General features: G+C 38.2%; 1 protein-coding gene across 3 annotated transcripts in view; it reads right to left on the bottom strand.

Moving 5' to 3' along the window:
* Positions 1-22,109, bottom strand: part of sema5ba (sema domain, seven thrombospondin repeats (type 1 and type 1-like), transmembrane domain (TM) and short cytoplasmic domain, (semaphorin) 5Ba) — a 332,738-nt gene that overhangs the window by 162,517 nt on the left and 148,112 nt on the right. For all 3 annotated transcript variants that reach the window (XM_041807240.1, XM_041807241.1, XM_041807242.1), the window contains 2 exons: positions 4,634-4,733; positions 4,217-4,262 (listed from right to left, as the gene is read on the bottom strand). In XM_041807240.1, coding sequence (XP_041663174.1) covers positions 4,217-4,262; positions 4,634-4,733 — 146 coding nt within the window. The remainder of the gene's footprint in view (positions 1-4,216; positions 4,263-4,633; positions 4,734-22,109) is intronic.

Here is a 22,109-nt window from a genome sequence, read left to right as displayed (position 1 = left end):
AATATTCATGACTTAAGATATGTTTATCTGTACATCATCAGTGCTTTACTTATATCTGTTTACTGCTAGCAGAAATGAGTTTTATGTAATATGACCACACGCTGATCTGAGAATGATTTTATTTCACAGTCTACCTCTAGTTACCTGCAGTTTGAGATAATAAGAACAGAGTGTAGTTAGACCAGATTTAAATCATCACTTAAAGAGACTTAAACTTCCCTGACAGAAAATCAAAGCAGAGATTACAGCTGAGCATGTTTTATTGACATCTGCTGTTTAAATGGAAAAGGAAAGCCCCACAGCTGTGAGAGCGGCTGCAGAAAATGTTGATGAAACTATTCAACAAGGGGCAAAAACATTCTGTTTAAAGAAGGTGCAACTGCCACGAATGGCACCAGCCAACAAGAATGCTAAAGAGTTAACTGAACACAACATCATCTTTGTTGACATTTGTTCATGAATACTGTTACCAAACAAAATATTTCTATGCACAAGAGACATGAAAAAGGTGAGTGTCATTCATCTATTCTGCTGTACAATATGGCCTTTTTAAAAGTTCAAACCCCTTTCTTTGAAGAGAATGAACTTTTTTTGTAATATTAACATTGTGGATAGTCACACTGACTAAACCACATGGGAAGTAATATCAGACTTCATAGCCAGGCGACAGTGTTCACAAACACCAGGATACAAGAGAATAAAGTAGAAGGAACTGAAATATATTTAAGGAAAAAAAAAATATATAGGGGAAAAAGGCAATAAAAGGTGGACATTGGCAAAAATTGGTTAAAAGTGGTAAAAAAAAAGTGCCAGAAAGAAGTGGTGAACAGATGTAACACAGTTGAAAAAAAGGGAAAAACTGGTTCAAATGAGCAAAAATTGGAATAAAAGTGGCAAAAATGTGGTACAAAAATCAACAAAGGGTCAAAAATAGGCAGATAAACAGTGGGATACAAGGGCAAATTCGTGCAAAAAGTGTCAAAGTTACCAGGAAAATCACAAAAATGGTGCGCTGGTAGTCGAGTGGTTAAGGCGACCCGGGTTCAAATCCGGCCTGTGGCACTATTTCCTGCATGTCTCTCCCCGCTCTCTTCCCTGTTTCCGACTCTATCCACTGTGCTATCCAATAATGGCAAAAAGACCAAAAATAAATCTTAAAAAAAGAAAAATGACAAAAATGAATGGCTACAGTAGTAAAACAGGATTGGGAAGAAGTAAATATGAGTAACAAGTGGCAAAAATGGGTGAGAGAAAGCAAAATTGGGTTACAAAGGCAAAATAGGGCAAAAAGTGTCAAAGAAGGGTTAAAAGTGGCTTAAATTGGCAGAGAGATTTGGTGAAAAGGGGTTACGGAAAATGGGTTAAAAAAAGGGGAGGGGGGGTACGAAAAAGCAGAAATGGGATAGAACTGGGAAAATTGAGTTAAGAAAGTACAAAAATGGAAGAGGGTGAAAAGCAGTTAAAGCAGTGGCAGCTGGTCAATAGGTGGCGCTAGGGACCCCCCCCCCCCCCACCCAACTCTCCACAAAGAGATGACAGATCTTACTTAAGTTCATTAAATAATTTTTTTAAACATTTGCTTTAAATATCAGTAATTTTATATGAATATAGATAAACTCTATCATGCACTGCATAAAGATGATTTATTAAGAGATTTAAATGTATGCAATAAATCAGTAAATCATGAACTTTGTGAGAATTTGCCTTTACGTCCTGTTCTCTCATTTCCTCCCTGGGGCACCGGGCTCCTGTACCCACAGTCTTCCATAGACCTTTGTTATAAGCTGTGCGTGCACATTCGCTTCTCTTCAATATAAGAGATAGGAGCTCTGTTGGCACAACTTGACTGCGCCCCCAAAGGGATTACCACTAATCACTCGCCAGACGCCAACAGGTGGCAGCAGAGAGATATGCTTTGTAATTTGAGACACACAGAGGAAGTCATACACCGTGGCGGTACATCTCTGGCTTTCTGCCAAAATTGTGCCTGCGTTTGTTGTTTAGCTCATGCTAGGAAGACAGCTAGCAAAATGCAATAAGAAAAATCAGTCGAGTGTTTAAGAATAAGGTGTGTTGAGAGGAGGACATTGGAGGAGAAACTTAGACTTACAGAGCTTGGACCTGACCAGCCAGATATCAGGATGAAGCAACAAAGCTGTGACCAATATTAAGAAGTAAGAAAGAAAATCAATCAATAAATAATATTTTTGTGGGTTTAAACATTTTTGCTGCATTCAGGTCTGGTATATATATATATATATTTTTTTTTACCCAACCAATCACTATTGAAGCAGTGACTTCTTGCACCTTATGCCTTTTGTAAATTTTTTAAATTTGAAATAAACATTCAATCAGCTCTTTAACATAATTTTGTCATGTATTGAGTTGATAATGTGTGATAAGTTAGAAATTTAAGTTGACTGTGATAAGAGTTATCTACTTGTGGCTGCTGATGACCCTTATTATAACCATCTTATTCTAATATTTGTTCACCAACTAAACAAATGCAGATGTAAAAAAAGACATATTAATATAACTTTACTCTAGTAGTAGTAAGATTTAGTAACATCTTATGATATTCCTCACATACATAACATATCAAATTGGGATTTTGTTGTTGCCCCCCTGAAGAAAATGCACCACTGGTTAAAAGAGTGGCAAAACTGGGTTAAAGCCGAAAAAATGGGCAAAATTGTGCAAAAATTGGCGAACAAGAAGGTAAAAATAGACCGCTAAAGTAGTCAAAAAGGGTTGGAAAATAGCAAAGTCGGTTTAAAGTGAGAAACATGGGAGACACGTTGCAAAAAATTATTCAAAGAACCATATTTGTGGAAAATGCAACAAAAATGGCTGGAAACTGGGGTGAAAAGGGGAAAAGAAGTGAAAAAAAAATAGTTTGAACATCTGAGCCCAATAACAGCTTGACACACTTGACACAGTGTTAGCCAGGACACTAGCACCAATGCTACTGATCCAACACACATGCACTAACAACAGGACCTCACTGCAGGGGGGGCAGTCATTTAAAAGAACTAACAAGAATGGTGACTTTTTTTTATCAGAAATAATGAAGAAATGCATTTAGAAAATAATAAATATTAGTGATACATCAGCATGAATAAAAGCTGGCACGGTACACTTATATAAGTCAGATTATACTGTGGACAAAGAGCAATGAAAGGTTATGTTAAAGTGAAATTAAGAGATATTAACAGTGACAGTTTTTGTGGGAATTGGATGAAAGCTAAAGTGAGCTCAGAGGACAGCTCGCCTGCTGCTTTGTTCCTCCTAAACTTTGCCTCATCAATGATTCAGCCTGTGCATGGTCAGAAAACATGTTGGGTTTCAAAGTTAATCAAAGCACTAATACAAAGTACAACTGTCTGTGGAGTTTTCTCCAACTCTTTCTGTTAGATACCAATGATGAACTGCTCCCACAGCAGCTAATCAAATGATGTTTACGCCCACCACAAGTCTTGAAGTGAAGATCTGTCTCCGAGCTTGTCTTTACTCGGATCTGACACACAGGCGTAAAGCAAACACCCACACAAACACAAATAAGCCGTCCCTGACCGAGCTGTGATTGACCTTTTTCTCTGACTCCAAGCGAAACCTTCAGAAAACTCGAGCTATTCTCCTCGACAAAGAGACAGTCAGGAAAGTTCTGCTTTAGTGATATCACAGAGGAGGGAGTGGAGCTGTAGTCAGCTGAGTGCTGAACATTACAAAGGTTCTGATATTAATATTACAGCATATCTTTAAGTGTGATATCACTTTTATACAGCAGATCACAATCAGCTTACTGTCAAGTACATGTGATGATTTTGTCTGGTTTTTTTTTGTGCAAAACAATGAACATAGTAGTGGAACAGTGCTCAAAAAATAGACAAACATAGAGTCAGAGGTTTGCCCAAAACTGTGGAAATCCCTGCCTCTGGAAATCAAGCCCACTGGTCACTTTATTAGGTACATCTGTCCAACTGCTTGTTAGCACACATATTTAATCAGCCAATCACACTGCACCAACCAATGCACTTTAACATGTAGACATGACTGAAAAAGAATGCTGAAGATAAGACCAAGCGTCAGAATGGGGAAGAAATGTGAAAACCATGTCAAAATCTAACTTTGAGTAAATGTTCTTGGCAATACACAAGTTTCTGGTTCTGATCTAGAAAGAGATACAGAAGCCAAACACAGGCATAAGCGTGCCTACCTGTATCAGCGACATGTTGCTGAGGTCCAGTCTGAACAGGTAGTTTCTAAAGAGGGGGGAGAAAATGATATATGTATGGGTCAAACATCTGTCTCCTTCAGCTTTATGTCAGATTGATTTGTTTGGCATCTGATAGTTCATGCAGTAATTGTTTAATTATAAGTATACAGTCAGGCCTAACAGAACATGCACACACATTAAAATCAGCACACACACTTTAATGGTCTGACATTTTTCTTCCAAATTCCTCCCCTCTGCCAAATCCAAAGCTCGACTCAGTCCAACGAGGCCTCAGCAGAGCACTTAAGACGCATCATTATCCGTAAACCGCACAGTATGAGTGAGTCAGAGAGGGTATCACATTCTCAGTAATGTGCACCGCCGGGTGAAAAGCTGAGTGGATTTACAGTTTCTTACCTGGCACCCACAATAAGCTCATTCCTAGTCAGGTCAAGGGTGAGCTGGGAATAGTCTCTCACGCCGGGGTGGGAGAAAGAGGAGATCCACGGACTGAGAGCTGAGAGAAGAGAAAGAAGAAAAAAGGAGGGTTATATGGAGTTAAATCATGTCAGAGTTCAGGAGATAAAAGCAGTGGCATTTACAAGAAGCAGACATAAAACAGCACAGGCGAATGATGGGCATTTATGTGTCTAATATTAGGTGTCTTATGGTGGAGTGAGGATGTGTCTGTACGAGGAAAATGAAAGGATTTGTTAATCCACATCAAAAAAATGTGCTCTGACAGTGAGCTCTTTTTGTTATTTAATGCATATGCCAAACATCAACTGGAGTTTGTTTCTAAATATAACAATATTTTTCTTTTCAGCCTTTGATTTTAGGTTCAATATTTTGGGATTTTGCAGTATTGGGTTGACAAAGTAAAGGGGGCTGAAAAGAGCTGCCACAACAAACTGATAAACTCAATAATCATTGATAGTTAAGTGTTGGCAGCAAGTTTATTTCCCTAATTACTGTGTCGCATGATGTCCCATGTTGCAGAGCTGTTTACATCTCACCCAGGTTAAAAAGTAAAAAGTTAAAAAGACTTTACTGTCACTTATTACTTTGATGGCAATTGTGGAAATGAGGAGGACAAATGTTAATCAACTTTTTTCTCATGAGAACGAGTAGACATTGACAATCTTTAAAGGATCTTTGTAGTTAAAACTCAGACAAAGTTGAAGTTTTGTTTTCAGTTATGACACTAACAGGATAAAACATGTTAACAAAATATTAAGGTAGGGCAGGACTTTAAAAACAATTATTGAATGGGGATTGGAGACAAGTTCTGTCTGTCATATGCATCATAGAGAAACAAGTTGGAGAAACAAGACAAAATGGGTAGTATAGATGCGCAGCCTCAGTAGTAACCTGAGTTCATCAGACAGGTGCTGTCATAGCTTATAAACAGTGGTGCTTGTCAGTGGCTAAAACCCATTCCAAGGTGAGGCCATGAAAAGCTTTCAGTGCAATCTGTGTGTTTCTTTTGATGGAGTAATTATACCCAGTTCTGGTAAAACTGCTGCTATACTACAGCTACATCCAAGCTAATGGCTACATCGACAGCAGCCATCACTGCCAGCTTCCAGTAAGGGTAAAGTCTGCCTGTATCTACCACGTCATTCTCTTCAAATGATGCATTTTCAGACCTGGCATAATCATTTCAGACTGGTGCTTTGCACAATGGATCCACCTGATGACAGACATAGAATCTGGCCAATCCATCTACTTTGCAAGGCTAACATTAAGAGGCAGTGGTGGACTTATTTTACATCACTGTGGCTGCAGGGAGATATTGCAGTGACCTAACCAAAGTGTGCCGAAGAGGACAAAGAAGATTTGATTAATGAGAATTCAAAAAGTTTAATACACTAATTATGGACTTTGATTAATCATGATTAACGCATTATTGATGACAGCTCTCGTTTCAGCACTTTTTAAAGAAATTCATTAAATAGCAGTGACTGTTCTGTTTCAAAGGCATGTGCATTCTCAATCAAAACAAGAGCAAAAGATGCTGTTTTCTGTCAGGGAATCAGAAGGGGGCAATAGAATGTGCATCTGATGGCTGGGAATAATCATGGGCCATCACAAGTAAGAAGCACAAAACGAATAAGAAACAGCAACAGAACAGCTGCTTGTACCCTCTTAAAGCTATAGAAATGAACAATTTCTTTGGCTTTAAGAACTGTTGAAAATATTTTAGGTAATATAAGTACTCAACTTAATATTATGAAACATAAGTTTGGCCATTTCTAATCAATTTAGATGTTTAATTGTGAAAATTATACATATTGTACCTTTGAAATGTCTGTTGAAAAACTATTGATGGTTTTGAAAGACACATGCTTTCTTGGTCTCCATGTAAACATGTGACTGTTGCTCTTGAACTATTTTCAGACATTTTCATAACTTAGTAGTAAGAAAAATGTTCCAAAACATCAGTCAAGGTCAAGAAAATGACAATAACTGCAGCTGTGTTGGTAAAATATGCTGCGTTCAGAGCAGGAAAGCTTCCTGTGCTGCAATGTCGTCTCCTGCAGAGCAGGACAAAGTTGTCCACGCCACATCACACACAACAATCCTGATACAAGCCGACAGAGGCACAAACACACTGTCTCTGTGCTGAACAAAGCTTAAACCACATCACTGTTTGAAACTGGCTTTAACAAATCTAAATTTCAAAGCAGAGGGGCCGCCTGGTGAGGCTTTTAATGTCAATTTAAAAGTGCAGGAAAAGAGTGTTCTCCCTTCAGTCTTCCAGTGACCAAAGCACCAACCTTTAAATGGATTTCACCTTGTGGGAGGTTTGAGCAGCATAAAGGGGTTTATCATTTTTCCCATGCTGTACACAGTATGACAGCAGCACTTGGGACTTTGAATTCCCTTAACCAATTTGAAAAGCTGTGTTAAATAGCTTTAAGCTTTCCCTCAAAGCACTGTCTGTGAAGCTGCTTGTAAAGCAAAGCATGCAAGCTAAAATGACTTCACACTGTTGAAGTTTAACTACAGCCCAGCTAAAACAGGGAGCAATCTTCTTTGGCTAAAAAGCAACTGAAGAAAAAGAAAAAAAAAAGGAAGTTTGACTTCACTGGAAAAAAATAATGAATGACATTGAACCCACACATGGACTCATTCAGAAGGATTTTAAAAATCAGTCAAGTTCCCACTCAAGCAGAAAGCGTTCTTTTGCTCAGAGGTCAAGATGAGGGAAATGAAAAAATATATATATATTGAAGGCAGAATTAAATAATACCATCTTTTTTTAACTTTTAAATGTCCAACTTTAACATTTTTCAAAGTTTCTGTTTCCAAAAATTTTTAAGCATTACATTAAGAAGTATGCAAGAGTGCATGTACAAAATGACTCACTGACAATCCCCTTTCTCTGTGAATATGATCCATGGTTTACGATTAAGATAACATTTCCTCAGGGAACTCCTTATTGTGCTTTTACTTTTCAAGGATACTTTACTCCCTTCCAGTGGGTCAGAAGCAGGAAGGGCCAACCAAACCTGGGGGCAGTGCTAACTCCCCACATGACATCATGAGGGGAAAATCCAAGAACAGCTTGTTCCAACACACTGAAAGGTGGAGAAAGGGAGGAGGGAGGGAATGGATTTTTCTGATTCTTGGGGCGCATGTTGTTAGAAAAGCCTGAAAGAGTGCATTTTCTATAATATGTGACCTTTAAGTGAAGCGTAAATCCTGAATTAGCGACTTCCTTATCTTTATGGCCCAACAGTAAACTACATAAAAAATTGCGTAAAATTGGTATATCTTGCCCACTTTAGCCACTCTATACAAATAAAGAGGAGAGAAAAGATTTTTCTCTAAAAGCTAAAACTGAGTTAACACACAATCATGGGAAAACTGACATTGCTATAATGAGATAGCAAGAAAAATAAGTTAAGATCTGAATTGGAATAATTATCAGGAGAAAACTGAATAAAATAGAAAGTATAGATTTATGATGTCTTAAGGCTTTCATTTTTTTCAGGACTGTGGTCTGAGTTGAAACATTTGACCAGGATGTTAAATCCTCAGGGAAGCTTCATCAATCATTCACAACCTTAAACCTTCCTGTTCTTCAAACATTAGAGCAGCCCGTATAAGCTGGAGGCTACAGGTACTCGGCTACATTAAAGTTCTGGAAAAAGTCAGAGCAGACAGTGAGACAACTCTCCACCACACGGGGGGACAGGTTGGAGGATTGATGAAGCCCATATGGCTCCGTCATCTGCACACATAACCAGAGACATGAGTGATAATAGGACGGCAGGCTGGAGATACACCACAGTATGCTGCTGTTCTTAACAGATACCCACACAGACAAACACTGACAGACTCACACTTACTGTAATTAAGGGTGCCGGTATTGACAGGGGACTTCAGTGAAACAAGAGTTATCTGCCACATCTGTTTTGGCCAGATGTTGATTAGGATGGGATGTTTTTTACTGAGTGGCTGTGAGACTGAACTTGACTCAAGGTTTTAAGTAATGAAATGAGAGTGACTCGACATTTTAATAATGAAATAGATATTCAAAAGAGTTCTCTTTAAAAACTTGACAATTAAAGGGCAATACTGACATTTTATAGCCATTAAGTAATCCAGTTAAATTGAGCATGAAAGAGCCAGTCTGTCCAGCTTTCAGTACGATCCTCAAGCCACAAACCCGAACTAACAACTGACCCTGATTGGAACTGAACTTTATCATTAAAAGGGATAGTTTGTGTTTTTCAACATAAACTATAATGAAGTACTTAAGTGTCGTACATACGGTACATAATGGAAGGCCTCTATAATAGAGTTTCTCCACAGAAGCTAAGCTATGAACCACTCCTCACAGGGTCATATAGCATTGTTTTCATATCCAATGTTCAGATGTAAATATAATGGTGAAAGAAGATGTTTAGTACCTTATAGCAAAAAAAACAACAACCATAAAAGTATCCACAAATAAAAGGTACACTTAATTGGATATGTTGCTATAAATGTCCAAGGTACACATTTCATGTGGCCTTTCAAGCAGTAGTACATATACAATATGGACAGAAGTATTTGGCCACACCTTCTAATTATTGAATGCAGGTGTCAGTCAGACCCGTTGTCACAGGTAATAAAATCAGTCACCTAGTCATGCAGGCTCCATTTGCAAACATTTCTGGTCCCAAACGGGTCATTTTTGTACATATAGTCAATTTATCGCTTTTTGGGGGGGATTTAATTTGATTTTTTAGGGGGGGATTTCCTTTGCAATTTTTCTGTATTTTCATGGGAGTTTTGGAAATTTATTTGAATTTCTGGGGAAAAAAATGGTGTGGGGGCAGTTCAAAAAATGAAAATGTTTTAGGGAATTGTTTGTATGTCTGGTAGAATTTTCCATCATTTTTGTGAAATAAAGGGAATGTCTGTACATTTTTGGGACTTTTAAGGGGGGATTTGTTTGAACATTTGCAGGGATTTGCATGCAATTTTTTTTAAATTTACTGGTATGCTAATGCTTTGTTGCACTGAATAAGTTGACACAAGTTTGGGGAGCTTCTTGTGGTATACTTAAACAAATATATTGTTAAAAATGTACACAGAAATTTTTAGGGAATGTCTTTGAAATTTTAGGAAATTTTTTGAGTATTTTGGAATGAAAAATGTCCAAGAAAATCATAACTTTATTTGGAAATTTTGTTCATTCTTGGACTCATCAGGTCCTTGTGGTTCACTTGTGGACATGTGTGGATATAATTTTTGTAAAATCTACTTCCTGAACAAAGACAAGGCTGAGCTTTTTGACCTATCAGGTCCTACCTATCCCAAATAAGAGGAAGAAACTAGAAATGCATTCCAAACAAAAGGTCAGGTCTGAGGAGACCAATGCTTCAGCATACCAAGACATTTTGGACAATGCTATGCTTCCAACTTTGTGGCAACAGTTTGGAGAAGGCCCTTTTCTATTCCAACATAACTGTGCTCTACACATAGCAGGGACTATAAAGACAAAAAAGTTTGATGAGTGAAACCTGGCCGACACAAAGACCTGACCTCATCCCCATCGAGCACCTTTGGGATGAACTGGAACAGAGATTGTGAGCCAGGTCCTCTTGTCCAACATCAGTGCCTGACCTCAAACATGCAGCTGAACTCTTTGGTCCATATAGTGAAAATTAAGTTGCTCTTGAGATATAGAAAGGAAGGGCAGATTCCTGCTTTTGAAGGTGCTATAACTGTAAAATTTCAGTTCAGTAAGAAGAATAAAAATATTATCATATTCGCTTTATCCTAAAGAGGCATTTTCAACCATTTGTTTAACCTTAATGGAACAATAAGGTGTGTAAAGTATGCAGCAGCCAGCACAGCATAGAAAACAACCTCACCAGCACATGCATCGCCTGAAGCAACAACATGAAACATGCTTAATTACATCAACAACAGCTTTAGTTTCATTTAGAAAATAAAAGGAAAAACATAAAGCAGGCACCACATCGATTTTTACCACGCAGCATGATCAGAGGAGTGATTTAACCTTTTAATATTAATAACAGAGTCTAAGTTATTTCTATACACACAGGATATAATCCCTGATAACCTCAACACACATCATAAATCATGTAACATATCAGTGTGTTTGTAATAGTGGCATAAATTCTGCAAAACGCTATCTCTTATGCCCTCTATAAATATTTATATTACACACAGCATGCACATAGATCATTTCCATTTCGCACTTTAGAGCATGCATGCAAGTGTTGACCATCTTTGGCGCAGAGGGTGGGAGGAGAAGGTGCGTAAGGCGGTGCAGGAGGCGAGCAAGAGCAGCGGCAGCACCATAACCGTGTGATTAATGTCTGCAGAGGACAAAGTGTGAGGAGCAGCAGGGAGCAGAGAGGCCATCTTTAGCCTCTCTATCTTATGTAAACAGACCTGAAGTTGATTTAAAGAGTCCAACAGGATCGCAGGTTTGCACAAAGCTGCGGCATGTGTGAACAGAGGGTTTATGCATGTGTGCATAATGTCCCTGTAAATGTTAACACCAGTTGAACACACAAATGAGATCATTACGATTCTCTCAATGAGCCTTGTAAACACAGGCGGCATTAACATGCACAGTGATACCTCATAAACATTGAAAAGATTATTGGCACGCTCATGCTACAATTTGAAATGTGAAAGGCACTATTGCTTACATTTATGGCACCACAACTGTTTGCTTTGCAGAGCTTTGCATTCACAGATTTACATTTCTCTGCAAGGGTTCACTGTGTTTACTTCAGGGCAGCATTTTTGTGAAATGTCACAACCACTGTGGCAAACTTAATGATGATAAAATTGTTGAAAGCCAAAGTTTACACAGCTAAATTAATGGTACACTGCAGCAGCTCTGAGTGCTAACTCCAGTCAGAACATTTCTGTAAATAATCTATTGATTGCAAGCAAAACCAACCCCAAAACTGCAGCATTTTGCTTGTTTGTCAAACTTGTGGCTGTTTATGATCTTAATGCTACATGCTGTAGCCAAACAGGGAGCCTCATTATATCACACAAGTCTTCTTTCTGCAAAGATGTGGCAATGCTACGCCTCAACTGTTTGTGCCGAGTTGAGATGAGCAAGAATTTCATGTCTTTATTGTCTTTTCTTCTCCCTATAATGCACCTACACTGAAGATCACCTTAACAATACGGTGCTGTTTAAAGCAATTTCTAAACGTCATTACACTAAAAGCACCCAAACGGGTAGAAAAATACCACTTGCCATACGGTTCACGCAATTCCTCACACGGCATCACAAGAATGCAACTGCATGAACGCATTCCAAGAAAACACATCTGAAAGTGTGCACCATTATCCTTACATTTAACGATAATCGCCTCTATCCTCCCTCTGTCAATATGCTTTCTGCACCACATTTGAATACAGCCATTCCAGAGCACTTTATGAGCAGTGCACATAAGGAGTATTGAAGTAGCATAGTAGTGGTTGGTTGACAACTCTTCAAAGGATGTGCAGAGCTCAAGCAAAGCCTGCATTGTGCTGATAAAACCACTATATATTTGATATCACACACTGTACAAAAATCAACCTTTTGCCTTCATCCTGGCCCAGAGTGAAAGATTTAAAAGTCTTAACAGATGAGATTGGACAGTTTTGTTTCTGCAGTCTGTGGAGAGCAACAACATGACTGAAACAGCACTCATAACAATAAGGGGTGTGAATCTCTTCTTCTCAAGACGATTCGATCCCAAACTCATTTCACAGACTATGATTCGATTCACTGACGATTCATTAAAATACAGAACGATTCGGAAGATAAATATTAAAATTAGTTTATACTGGTACATGGTCGTCCTTCTGTACTTGTAACTTCCTTCGCATAATTAATCCCAATAACAGTACAAACTAAATATCAACTTTTCCAAGAAGCACAAATTAAAATGAATTTAAAGTCACAAGGAGAAGAAGTCCTCTCTGTTTGATATCATATCAGTGGGCTCAGATGTATTGATTACGTCACCAAATCAATCACTCCCAGCAACACATTACGGTTGTAAACCCCGTGAATAAAGGGGCTGCTGTTACTGAACTAACTGAAGAGTTTTAACACAGAAAAGTGTTTATGTTTAGGTCCATTTGTGCTACGTTTTCGTTAGCATCTTAGCTAAACTTTAGCTCTGACGTCTCAACAGGTGAGATTTATAAGCTGCCGGAGTTCTTAATCGCTCTTCTCCAAAGCATACGGACTGGCAGAAATTTCGAAAGTTATCCTTCCTTTATATGAAGCACACATAACTTTTTCCTGAGGTGCAGACGTTTAGGCGACGACCAGTCAAACACATGCAGCTACCTAGCGAGAACCTACGGCAAACGGAACTCTCGTTTAAAGGTAAAAAGTCACGCGAGAGTACAGACGCTGAGCCAGAGCATGGCAGAACGGGCTATGAAGACAAGCAGCAGAGCCTCATGAACCGATCTCTAACATTTAAACCGGTCTAAAGACCAGTTCATGCCGCATTTTTACCGATCCAGGGCTCCACGACCGATGCATTTAGACCGCTGACATCAAGATTGTTTAACTGATCCATATCGGATTATCTTTACCCCCTAATAACAATCAAATCTCTTGCAGTTCCTCGCTTAAGAATAATAAAACATGGAGCAATAAAGGCAGGAAGACTTGGTGGTCACATTTCAAATGTAATTTTCATAAAAGTAATTAAAATACGGTGAAGCTAATTTCCACCAAATGAAAAAGAAAAAACGTAAAAGAAATGCAATTCTTGAAAAAAAAAATCCTCAATCATAATTATGGGATGAAAAGTCAAAATTATGAGATAAAAAGTCACAAGTATGACTTTTTATCTCATATCAATCTTTTATCTCGTAATTCTGACTTTTTAATCCCATAATTATGACCTTTAATGTCATAATTTTGACCTTTTATCTCATAATTATGACTTGGGGTCTTTTTTTTCTCTTTAGTTGCCTATCCTCCACATTTTTCTTTTTTAAGTGGCAAAAATGGGCTTTAATATCCTTCCCAACTGACCTAACACAAAAAATTCTCCACTGTGTGTGTAATCAATAAAAACAGAAGCATCACTGAGGTGAGAGAGCATCTAGGTCAGTATTTTCATTTTGCATTAATATGTGTTTTACACGTAACGAAGCCTGCCAGTTACACAGGACAAATTGACATGTTGAATTCTCAGTGTTGATTTAACTCTCAAAGTGTAATTTTAACTCCTTTCAGAGTAAAAGTCCTTCAGTGTTGGAGTTCTGACAGTGTTGATTCATTCAGTGTTACTCTAACTATGTAGAGAGTCAATTGAGCTAAGCTCCGCCTACTGCCATTTCAAATCTGGGGGGGGGGGGCAAACTTTTGTGCAGTTGTACATCGATCACTCCAGGAATTCATTTGCACATGTTCCTTGAATTGTTGTAATTTTTGATGTTAAACACTTTTGCACCATGATTGTAGTAGGCTACTGAGTCGGCTACTTCCCAGCTGTGGTAATGGCTAGCTTACAATGAAAAGAGCACAGACTTTCAACTCTGGGCACATCTCCATCCTTGAGTCTGCTTCATTGGTCCATGGTTACAATCTGATGATGGAGTCATGGGCTGACGCCAAACAAACGCTATGCTGCCTTAATAAAAACTTAAACAAATTACAGACCTGAGATGACTGACTGAAATCGAGATATATTTTGAAATATAGCTAATAAAGTCAGTTTAAATTATGCATTTTCACCAAAGTTATTTAGTAGAATGTAAGGATTTTTACTGACCAAAAACTGGATTTAAATTTTCAAGAGTGAAAATGGGCTTTAATGTGACTTTGCCTTAAATTTCCCTTGGTTCTTTCAGAATTACAGCTAAAACTTTCTGGCATTATCGAGTTTCAAACAAAATCTTTATTATGTTAATTACATTCACTTCTGGGAGCTCAGATCAGTTACACAAACACCCTCCAGTATGTAATGAACACATCTGGTACATGATCTTAAGCAGGATAAGAGTTAATTTCCGGACTGGTTGTATGGAAAGTCTCTGTTGAAGACATGAGATTCACTGATAAGAGAGGAGTAATTAAAGAGCTCTGTCATGCATGCTCCATTATGTTTCTGTGTTATAAATATACATAAGGGAATGAGCGTCTCTCTGTCTCCTAAAGTCAGACCTTGGTACTCATAGAAGGTGTTTAAATATTTTTGCAGCTCTCTTCATGGTTTATTGGTTTTGTTTTCTTTAATTATTTTGACTGTGTTAATACTAACAACATACATTTTAAAGGGTAATTTTTCCCCGAAAGAATTTTGAAATGTTAATATCAGAACCTGTAACAGGTCAATAATTAGCCCTGTAGACTTTTTGTATGAACTGAGGGTGTTTGTGACCAAAAATGCCCCACTGAAACCCATAAACCCACAATTTTTGATCCTTCCAGCTGTTGCAGTAAAAATACATGCATTTCATAATATTAGGCTGCCTTAAATGTAACTATTATAACAACGCATACAAATCTTAAAATTGAAAAAAAAAATCAAAGTTGTTTCTCTTTCCTAACAAAAATCGCAGTAGTTGCTGGAATCCTACACAAATAATATCTGTCATTTAGCACAACTATTCACCCTTTAATGTGAGTTTCATTAATTTATCATGGTAAGTTATGATGTTAAGGCCATTTGTGTGGGTCTGGAACAGTTGTAAAGCAGTATTCTGAGAGTTCTGGAAGAAACAGGAAGTTTGAGACGATCTAGGCCACTGCTGATTGGTCAGATGCTGTGATGTCACTTTCCGTGTCATTGACTGAGCTCCACTGTTTGGCTGAGAAAATTCATTTTTGTTTTTCTGTGTCACAGAGAGAGTTTTGGGGAGGACAGGAAGGAAGTTGACTGAAGTGACCATATATGGAAAAGGATTGAGACAGAAGAAGTTAGAAGTGAAAGTGGAGAGATTATACAACAGGAGAAATTCTGTGGTGTAAACAGATAGCAGAGACAAGACAGCTGGAGTAAAATCTCAGTCCAAAGAGGTGAAAAATGGCTCCGATCAAGCCCAGCCCCCACATTTTATACTAAACATAATCTGGAAAACATCCAGAAATAGAAAACACTGTCGTTTAAACAAATGGCAGACTGTTAAAGTGACTTATTCTGCTCATAAAATAAGCCCATTAAAACAGAGCATATGACATGAACCATAAAATAAGACTGCGCAGTGGAAGAACAGATAACAGGAGAATTATTCCCTCAGAAGCATTAGGCAGCTAACAGTAAAAACAGGAGCTGTTATCGTTCACTTCACAGACTTTAATGTGCACAATAAATCAGAATTGGAACTGAGCAGCATTACGTGCATATAAACATTTCTCCACATCATGAATATCTCTTGAAAAGCTTGTAAAAAATGCCCTGGTTTGATTCATGCTGAACTCAGATCTTGTTTACTCTGTTACCCAGGCCTTCCTGACAGCGAGAGGTCTTTCACAAACTGACATTTATCCTTTTGCTTACAAGTGGTTTCAGTCCTGCTGCTTCCTCCTTCTCCTCATAACTGTCTGGCCGGGCGGCGGGGCAAAGAAGCGACAATAAAGTCGGCTGCATATGAAAGTCCCCCCTCCCTCACAGTTGACTCACAGGGGCCCCGAGCCGGACTTGATGAACGATTATTGCGTTCTTTTTCTCCCCTCTGCAATCGGCGGGTGGACGGATTAATGCATTAGCCCGTGGCTGCCAGGGGGATGAGGAGACGGATGAGGACAGTGGCTGAGACGTTTGGCTCACACAGACATAAATCATAACCTCTCTATCTCCTTCATCCCAGAGTTTTTAAACAAGCTTCTTCTCACACAACCAGCATGTGGGCACAGAGAAGTAGCACCCTGACTGATCTGAGTTGCTATTAGGTCCGCTCTGGATGAGCAGCAGTCAAAAGCTGGAAAATGCCGGTATATTATGGAGCTAAGGGAGAGAGAGTACAACAGTTTGGCTCCAAACAAACCCTGTGCATGCAAAAACAAAAAACTCACACAGAGAACCTCACAGCTAGAGCCCGGTCAGGTCCATTTACCACTAAAAAAAAAACAGATGGAATGTGAGATTCCCTCAAAATGGAGCCCAAAGAAAGATAAAGATCCAGTCTCATCTAATCCTTCAAAATGTTGAGCTGTTGGTCCGTCTAACTTTGTACACCTCTGACTCAGGGAGACAGCCTCGGCTGCTGAGCGCAACTCAAACAGAGAGGTTTTGTTTTGAAAAACACCTTTCACAGATGTGCGATAGCCAGGATTTAATAGGTCGTTTTGGAGACCTGTTGTGTTTGACTCAACAAAAGTGAACGTTGAAAACTGGAGGGAAGTATCAGGACTCAGGAAAAACTTTGAGTTAAAGCGAGCAGCAGAGCTTTAATACAGGTGTTAGTCATGCTAGCAGAACGGCTGTGTTGATTGCAGTGCTAGTGAGTTAGCAATTTTGGAACCCATTGGCTAACTGATAAATTGAAATCTTTTTTGAGTGCAAACAGGCTGTCAATAAAAGAAATCAGAAACCCATGTTTTTAAGCTGTTTTTCGTATGGTTATTTTGTCCACATTGAGGTTGAACTGAAAGATTTGCGGCAGCACAAAAAAGTACTAGCTTGAAAGAAAGACACAATATAAAGAAATTAAAGTAAAGGGAAAAAAAATTGTTATGACAGGTGGCTGTGTTATTAACCACCAGGACAACAGTCATAAAACATCTCTAAAGCACAATTCATGTGGGATAAGAATTACCTGGGGCCTCTGACAATCAGTGAATTACCCCTGATGTCAGTGTTTGGGATGCATTTGCACTGGAAAAGTGAGGGCTGTAATGTACTCAAATTTACTGACATCTCTGAAGGAAAGCATGAAGGTGCTGCAAGACAGCAGCATCAAAAACAGGTTATTTTTATTTCTAAATTCCTCACAAAAATCCAAAGTCATGCAAACGTTTTACAGGGGATCTTTTGTTCTTATCCTACAGATAACATGGGCCAAAGTGATTTTACATTTTCATCATCTGTAAGCTGTCCATGATCAATTAACGGGTGATCAATCTCCCTCAGCTCTCCCAGTACATATAGAGGCCACGTTTTTAACCTGTGCGTATCTGCAGCTGATTAGAGAGTAAAAATAGTTCAGCACTATCATGTCCCTCATGTTGAATATAAGCTGCTCTTGTCATCTGTTAAAAGTTTTTGGCAGCTGACGCTGTCAATGCTTTTCTGCACTTCATCAATTTTCAGGATCATCATGCACAACAACTCTTTTTGCACTGATTAGCTGTTCACATTTCAAGCTTAAATTTTGTTATGCATGAAGATCAATGAACCAAAAGAAATGCACTATAATAGCCCAAATGTGTCAAAACTTTGTAGACAATCTTCAACACAGTCTCTATGATTTTCAATCAGAAAAAAGTGCAGAAAAGCTGTGAAAAACACAATTACCACCCTAATTCACATGCAGATTTGCACAGGATTAGAATTACCTGTTGACCTGTGTGTGCTGAAATATACTGAAGGCAATTTGCTCTGGAATTTTTACTTTGCAAATCACAGACATGGTCATTCCACACAGGATCAAAAACGCACATAAGATAAACATAAGATTGAGTTTCTAAATCATGAAAAATATCTGCTTTACACACCTGAAGAAAGACGATCCTCTTAGATAATACAAAAAAACAAAGCTGCAACCTGTCTTGAGGACTCATCTGTCTGCTCTGCTGGATGTTTTAGCTCTCTGTTGGAGCCACTGCATTTGTTTTATGACAGTTTAGAGCAAAAAAGTCTCTGTTTCATTTTCTCATCCTGCATTTAATTCTTCAGCTATTCCTAATATTTCATTTTCTGTGAGTAACTTTGAGTTACGTTTCCCTTGTGTTGAGATGTCTTAAGTTACTGCTGAATAAACTATTTCCCAATGTAGCTCTTCAAAATAAAAGTCTTCAATAGTGATTAGAACTGGAGACTTTAATTGGGACAAACTTAGCGGGAACAGAATGTGTCTATCATTGGATACTTCACTGAAATTTAGCATTACAGCACTAGCAGCAAGCAGGGATAAACTGTTGCTGCTTTGAGAGAGACACAGCCACAGCCTGCTTCTTGTACTAATATGGCAGGTCATCATTATATATTTCTACACAACAAAATTTAGTTTGGAAACAGTCACCAACCTAGTAGCATCAGGGATTAAAAGTCATAAAGCAATAAAAACAGTGTTAAAATCAGTGGACATACTAAACATACTAAAATGTGAACATACTAAATGTGGCCCTACAGATTCTGCATTTATATTTAGAATATGCAAACTGAGATTAGTTTGAACTATCCATTATCCACACCACTTATCCCATTATCAGTCTCAAGGGTGCCTGGGGCCCATTCACTGTCACTAACAGGGCAGAACTGACTGCCAGTCAGTCACAGGGCTGACATATACAGACAACCTTTCACACACCCACTCACACCTACAGGCAATTTAGTCACCAATTAACCTAATGAGTATGTCTCTGGACTGTGGGAGGAAGCTGGAGTACACAGGCATGCACATGGAAAACATCACTTCAGCTCTACACAGAAAGGTTGTCTGTACCTTAAGCTCCAGTCGGAACTGACACTCCAATGATTGGATTTGTTGACATGACCTTTGATGTAGACCCAGTCTACCTAATTGGCATCCCTGGAGCTGGGTCAGGTCATTTTAGTGGCACTTTAAGGAGACTGCTTATACTGGTTTTGTTTGTCCCATCTCTTGAAGTCAGTTTTGCCTGTTTATTCATATCCTCTTATTCCTACTTGACATATGCAACACTCTCCACTTCAGCATCAATTTTCAGAACATGTGGCCATGGTCTATCTAGCTCATAAGCCAGTAAGCCAGACAAAACAGCTCTTTCTTCTTAAGGAAAGAAAAGTAGATGCAGAGAACAGACAGTTCTGCAGTGAATAGATGGAGAAGTGTGTATTTATATCTGTTTGTGCAAGGTTCTGCAACAAGTGTATTTGGGGCAAAGTGCTAAAACTTGAGAGGGGATATTCAGACAACTCATGCTAACTTTGACATCCCGTTCCCACTTGGCTCTGACGTTCACTGTAAGAGATTTTAGGGCAGACCTTGTATTAAAAGCAAAGACATTAGCTTAAAGCCAACCTGGATGCAGAGGCTATCAAGTCATTCTTGTGCTAATGAAGATTTTTAGAAATAACCCATAACAGTTTGATTGGTTGTGTGAAAGATACAATATGAAGAAATACAGTTTAGTTAAGAGTTAGGATACAAAAAGTTAAAAGTCAAAAACTTGACTTGCAAAACCTGATTACAAAATGTCTAATAAAGCAGAATAAACTGTCTGCTTACAGGGAAAAAGACTGTTTTTCATGACAATGTTCTAATACAGCCAGCATAGCCAAAGAAGCTTTATTAGCTACGTAGGCTAAGCAGCAAACGAAGCTAAAGCTAAGCTCACAAATCAGCTAGGTAAACTCCATAATAACATAATCTGTGTTGTTAGTTTAACTTTAGTAACATTTGCTAAAGCGCATGTTGCTAAAGTTCATGTTGCTAAAGCTAACTTAGTTATAGATAAAAAAGCTATAAAAAAGCTATGTAGCTAACAAGCAGCTTACATAGCTATGTAGCTTACCAAGCTAGCAAAGCTAAAACCAAACTCACAAAGAAGCTATGCAAGCTATGTATGGATATTATCTACTTAGCAAAGTTAGCTTTAGCTATGTTTGCTATAGCTCACGTTGCTAAAGGAAATTTAGCCACATTGGCTAATGTAGTAACCTTAATTACATAGCTATGCTAGCTATGTTAGCTTTAACTAAAGCTAACAATGCTGTTGTCATTGTGTAACTACTTCTAAAACTAATCTATACAGTTTAATTTATTTCAGTTTAATCTGACATGAGACCTCTGACCTTTGTCTTCGTTTTATTTATGAAATGTTGCTTAGTCAGTAATGTTTGCAATGTTGTTATGTTTACATTTTAGCTTGAGGTTTTTATCAGTGTTTCCACAACACCTGTGGGTGTGACATTTATAAACATCAACACCAGGTGACAACTCATTGTACCTTATGGGAGGCACAATTGGAAGCAAATAATGAAATACAATTTGATAAGGATGAGCAGAGAAAAAAAAAGCTAATAATAATAATAATAAAAATACCAACAAGGCATTTAAATCACAACATTATACAATCCCCAAATGTTTAAATCTCTGTCAACCCAAGGAACGAAGTAAAATAAACAAACAAAATCACAGACAGAATCATTATACAAGTGACTCTTCCAAATAGGAATGTACCAAAACATGTTGTCGATTCCTAGTACATGTCAGTCAAAACAAAGCACCCCAGTTAATTCATTGTCCAAAAACAAGACTTATAAAAAACACGAAAGAACCAGCTCTTCATTTAAACCTCTAGGATACTCAGTCTATAGATGATGAATCCAGAAGGCTTCCCTCTGGAGGAGTTTTTTGTCTCTATCACCTCCTCTCAGGAGTGGCCCCAAAGACTCAATTTAAAAAAAAACCCTGAACATGCACCCTCTATGTCCAGCAGAGTTAAAATGTCTGGCCACCGGTGACCTTTCATCATGACTTCTTATGTTACATTTTTTCTTATGTTACTACAGACTGAGTATCCTAGAGGTTTAAATGATTTGAATGAATTTGCAATGTTGTTATGTCATGAATGTTATGGCCAGACTTTGTTTATGAATAAAGTTTAATGAAAAAAAATCTAACACTGGAAATACGCTGTATGAGGCACTTCCTTTCTGAGATATCCAGCATCTCTGCAGCTAGACCCCTCTTCCACCAATCACAACACAGCATATTGGTGTCAAACATAGTTATTTCCACACAACAACACCAGAAATAAGTGACAAAAATATCTGAATGACCCCCTTGTGTTGGCTGAAGCACACACAATAGGAACTGATCTCACTGTTATCAGCTCAGGTAATTTGAAAAAGAATAGAACATTCAAATAATAGTGATATTAAGACCAAAATGTTTATTTATTTTAGTTCATGTAGAAAAAAGCTGGCCCTTGCACAAATGTAGTTAAAGACACCTGTTTTAGGGCATCCTTTGTGACAAACATGTCTATTTATACAACCACAGAAAACTCAAGACTAGCTGGGACATAAATCAGGAGTAAAAGTAAGATGGAGTAAATAATTGAGATTACTGAAACCATTAAAGGCACTTTGGATGAGAGGGATTAAAAAGAGCATGACTTATAGAGCAACAGTGGGGAGATGGTAAAAAAGCTCAGCCTCTGAGTGGCGTAGATTTCAAAAAAACACAACAAACTGTCAGAGACTGAAGCTCAGATGACCTTTAAAACTAAATT

This window comes from Cheilinus undulatus, linkage group 15 (genome assembly GCF_018320785.1).
Source record: "Cheilinus undulatus linkage group 15, ASM1832078v1, whole genome shotgun sequence".
Classification (NCBI taxonomy): Eukaryota; Metazoa; Chordata; class Actinopteri; order Labriformes; family Labridae; genus Cheilinus; species Cheilinus undulatus.
Note: the sequence above shows the minus strand (reverse complement) of the source record. Positions and strands in the feature narration are given on the sequence as shown.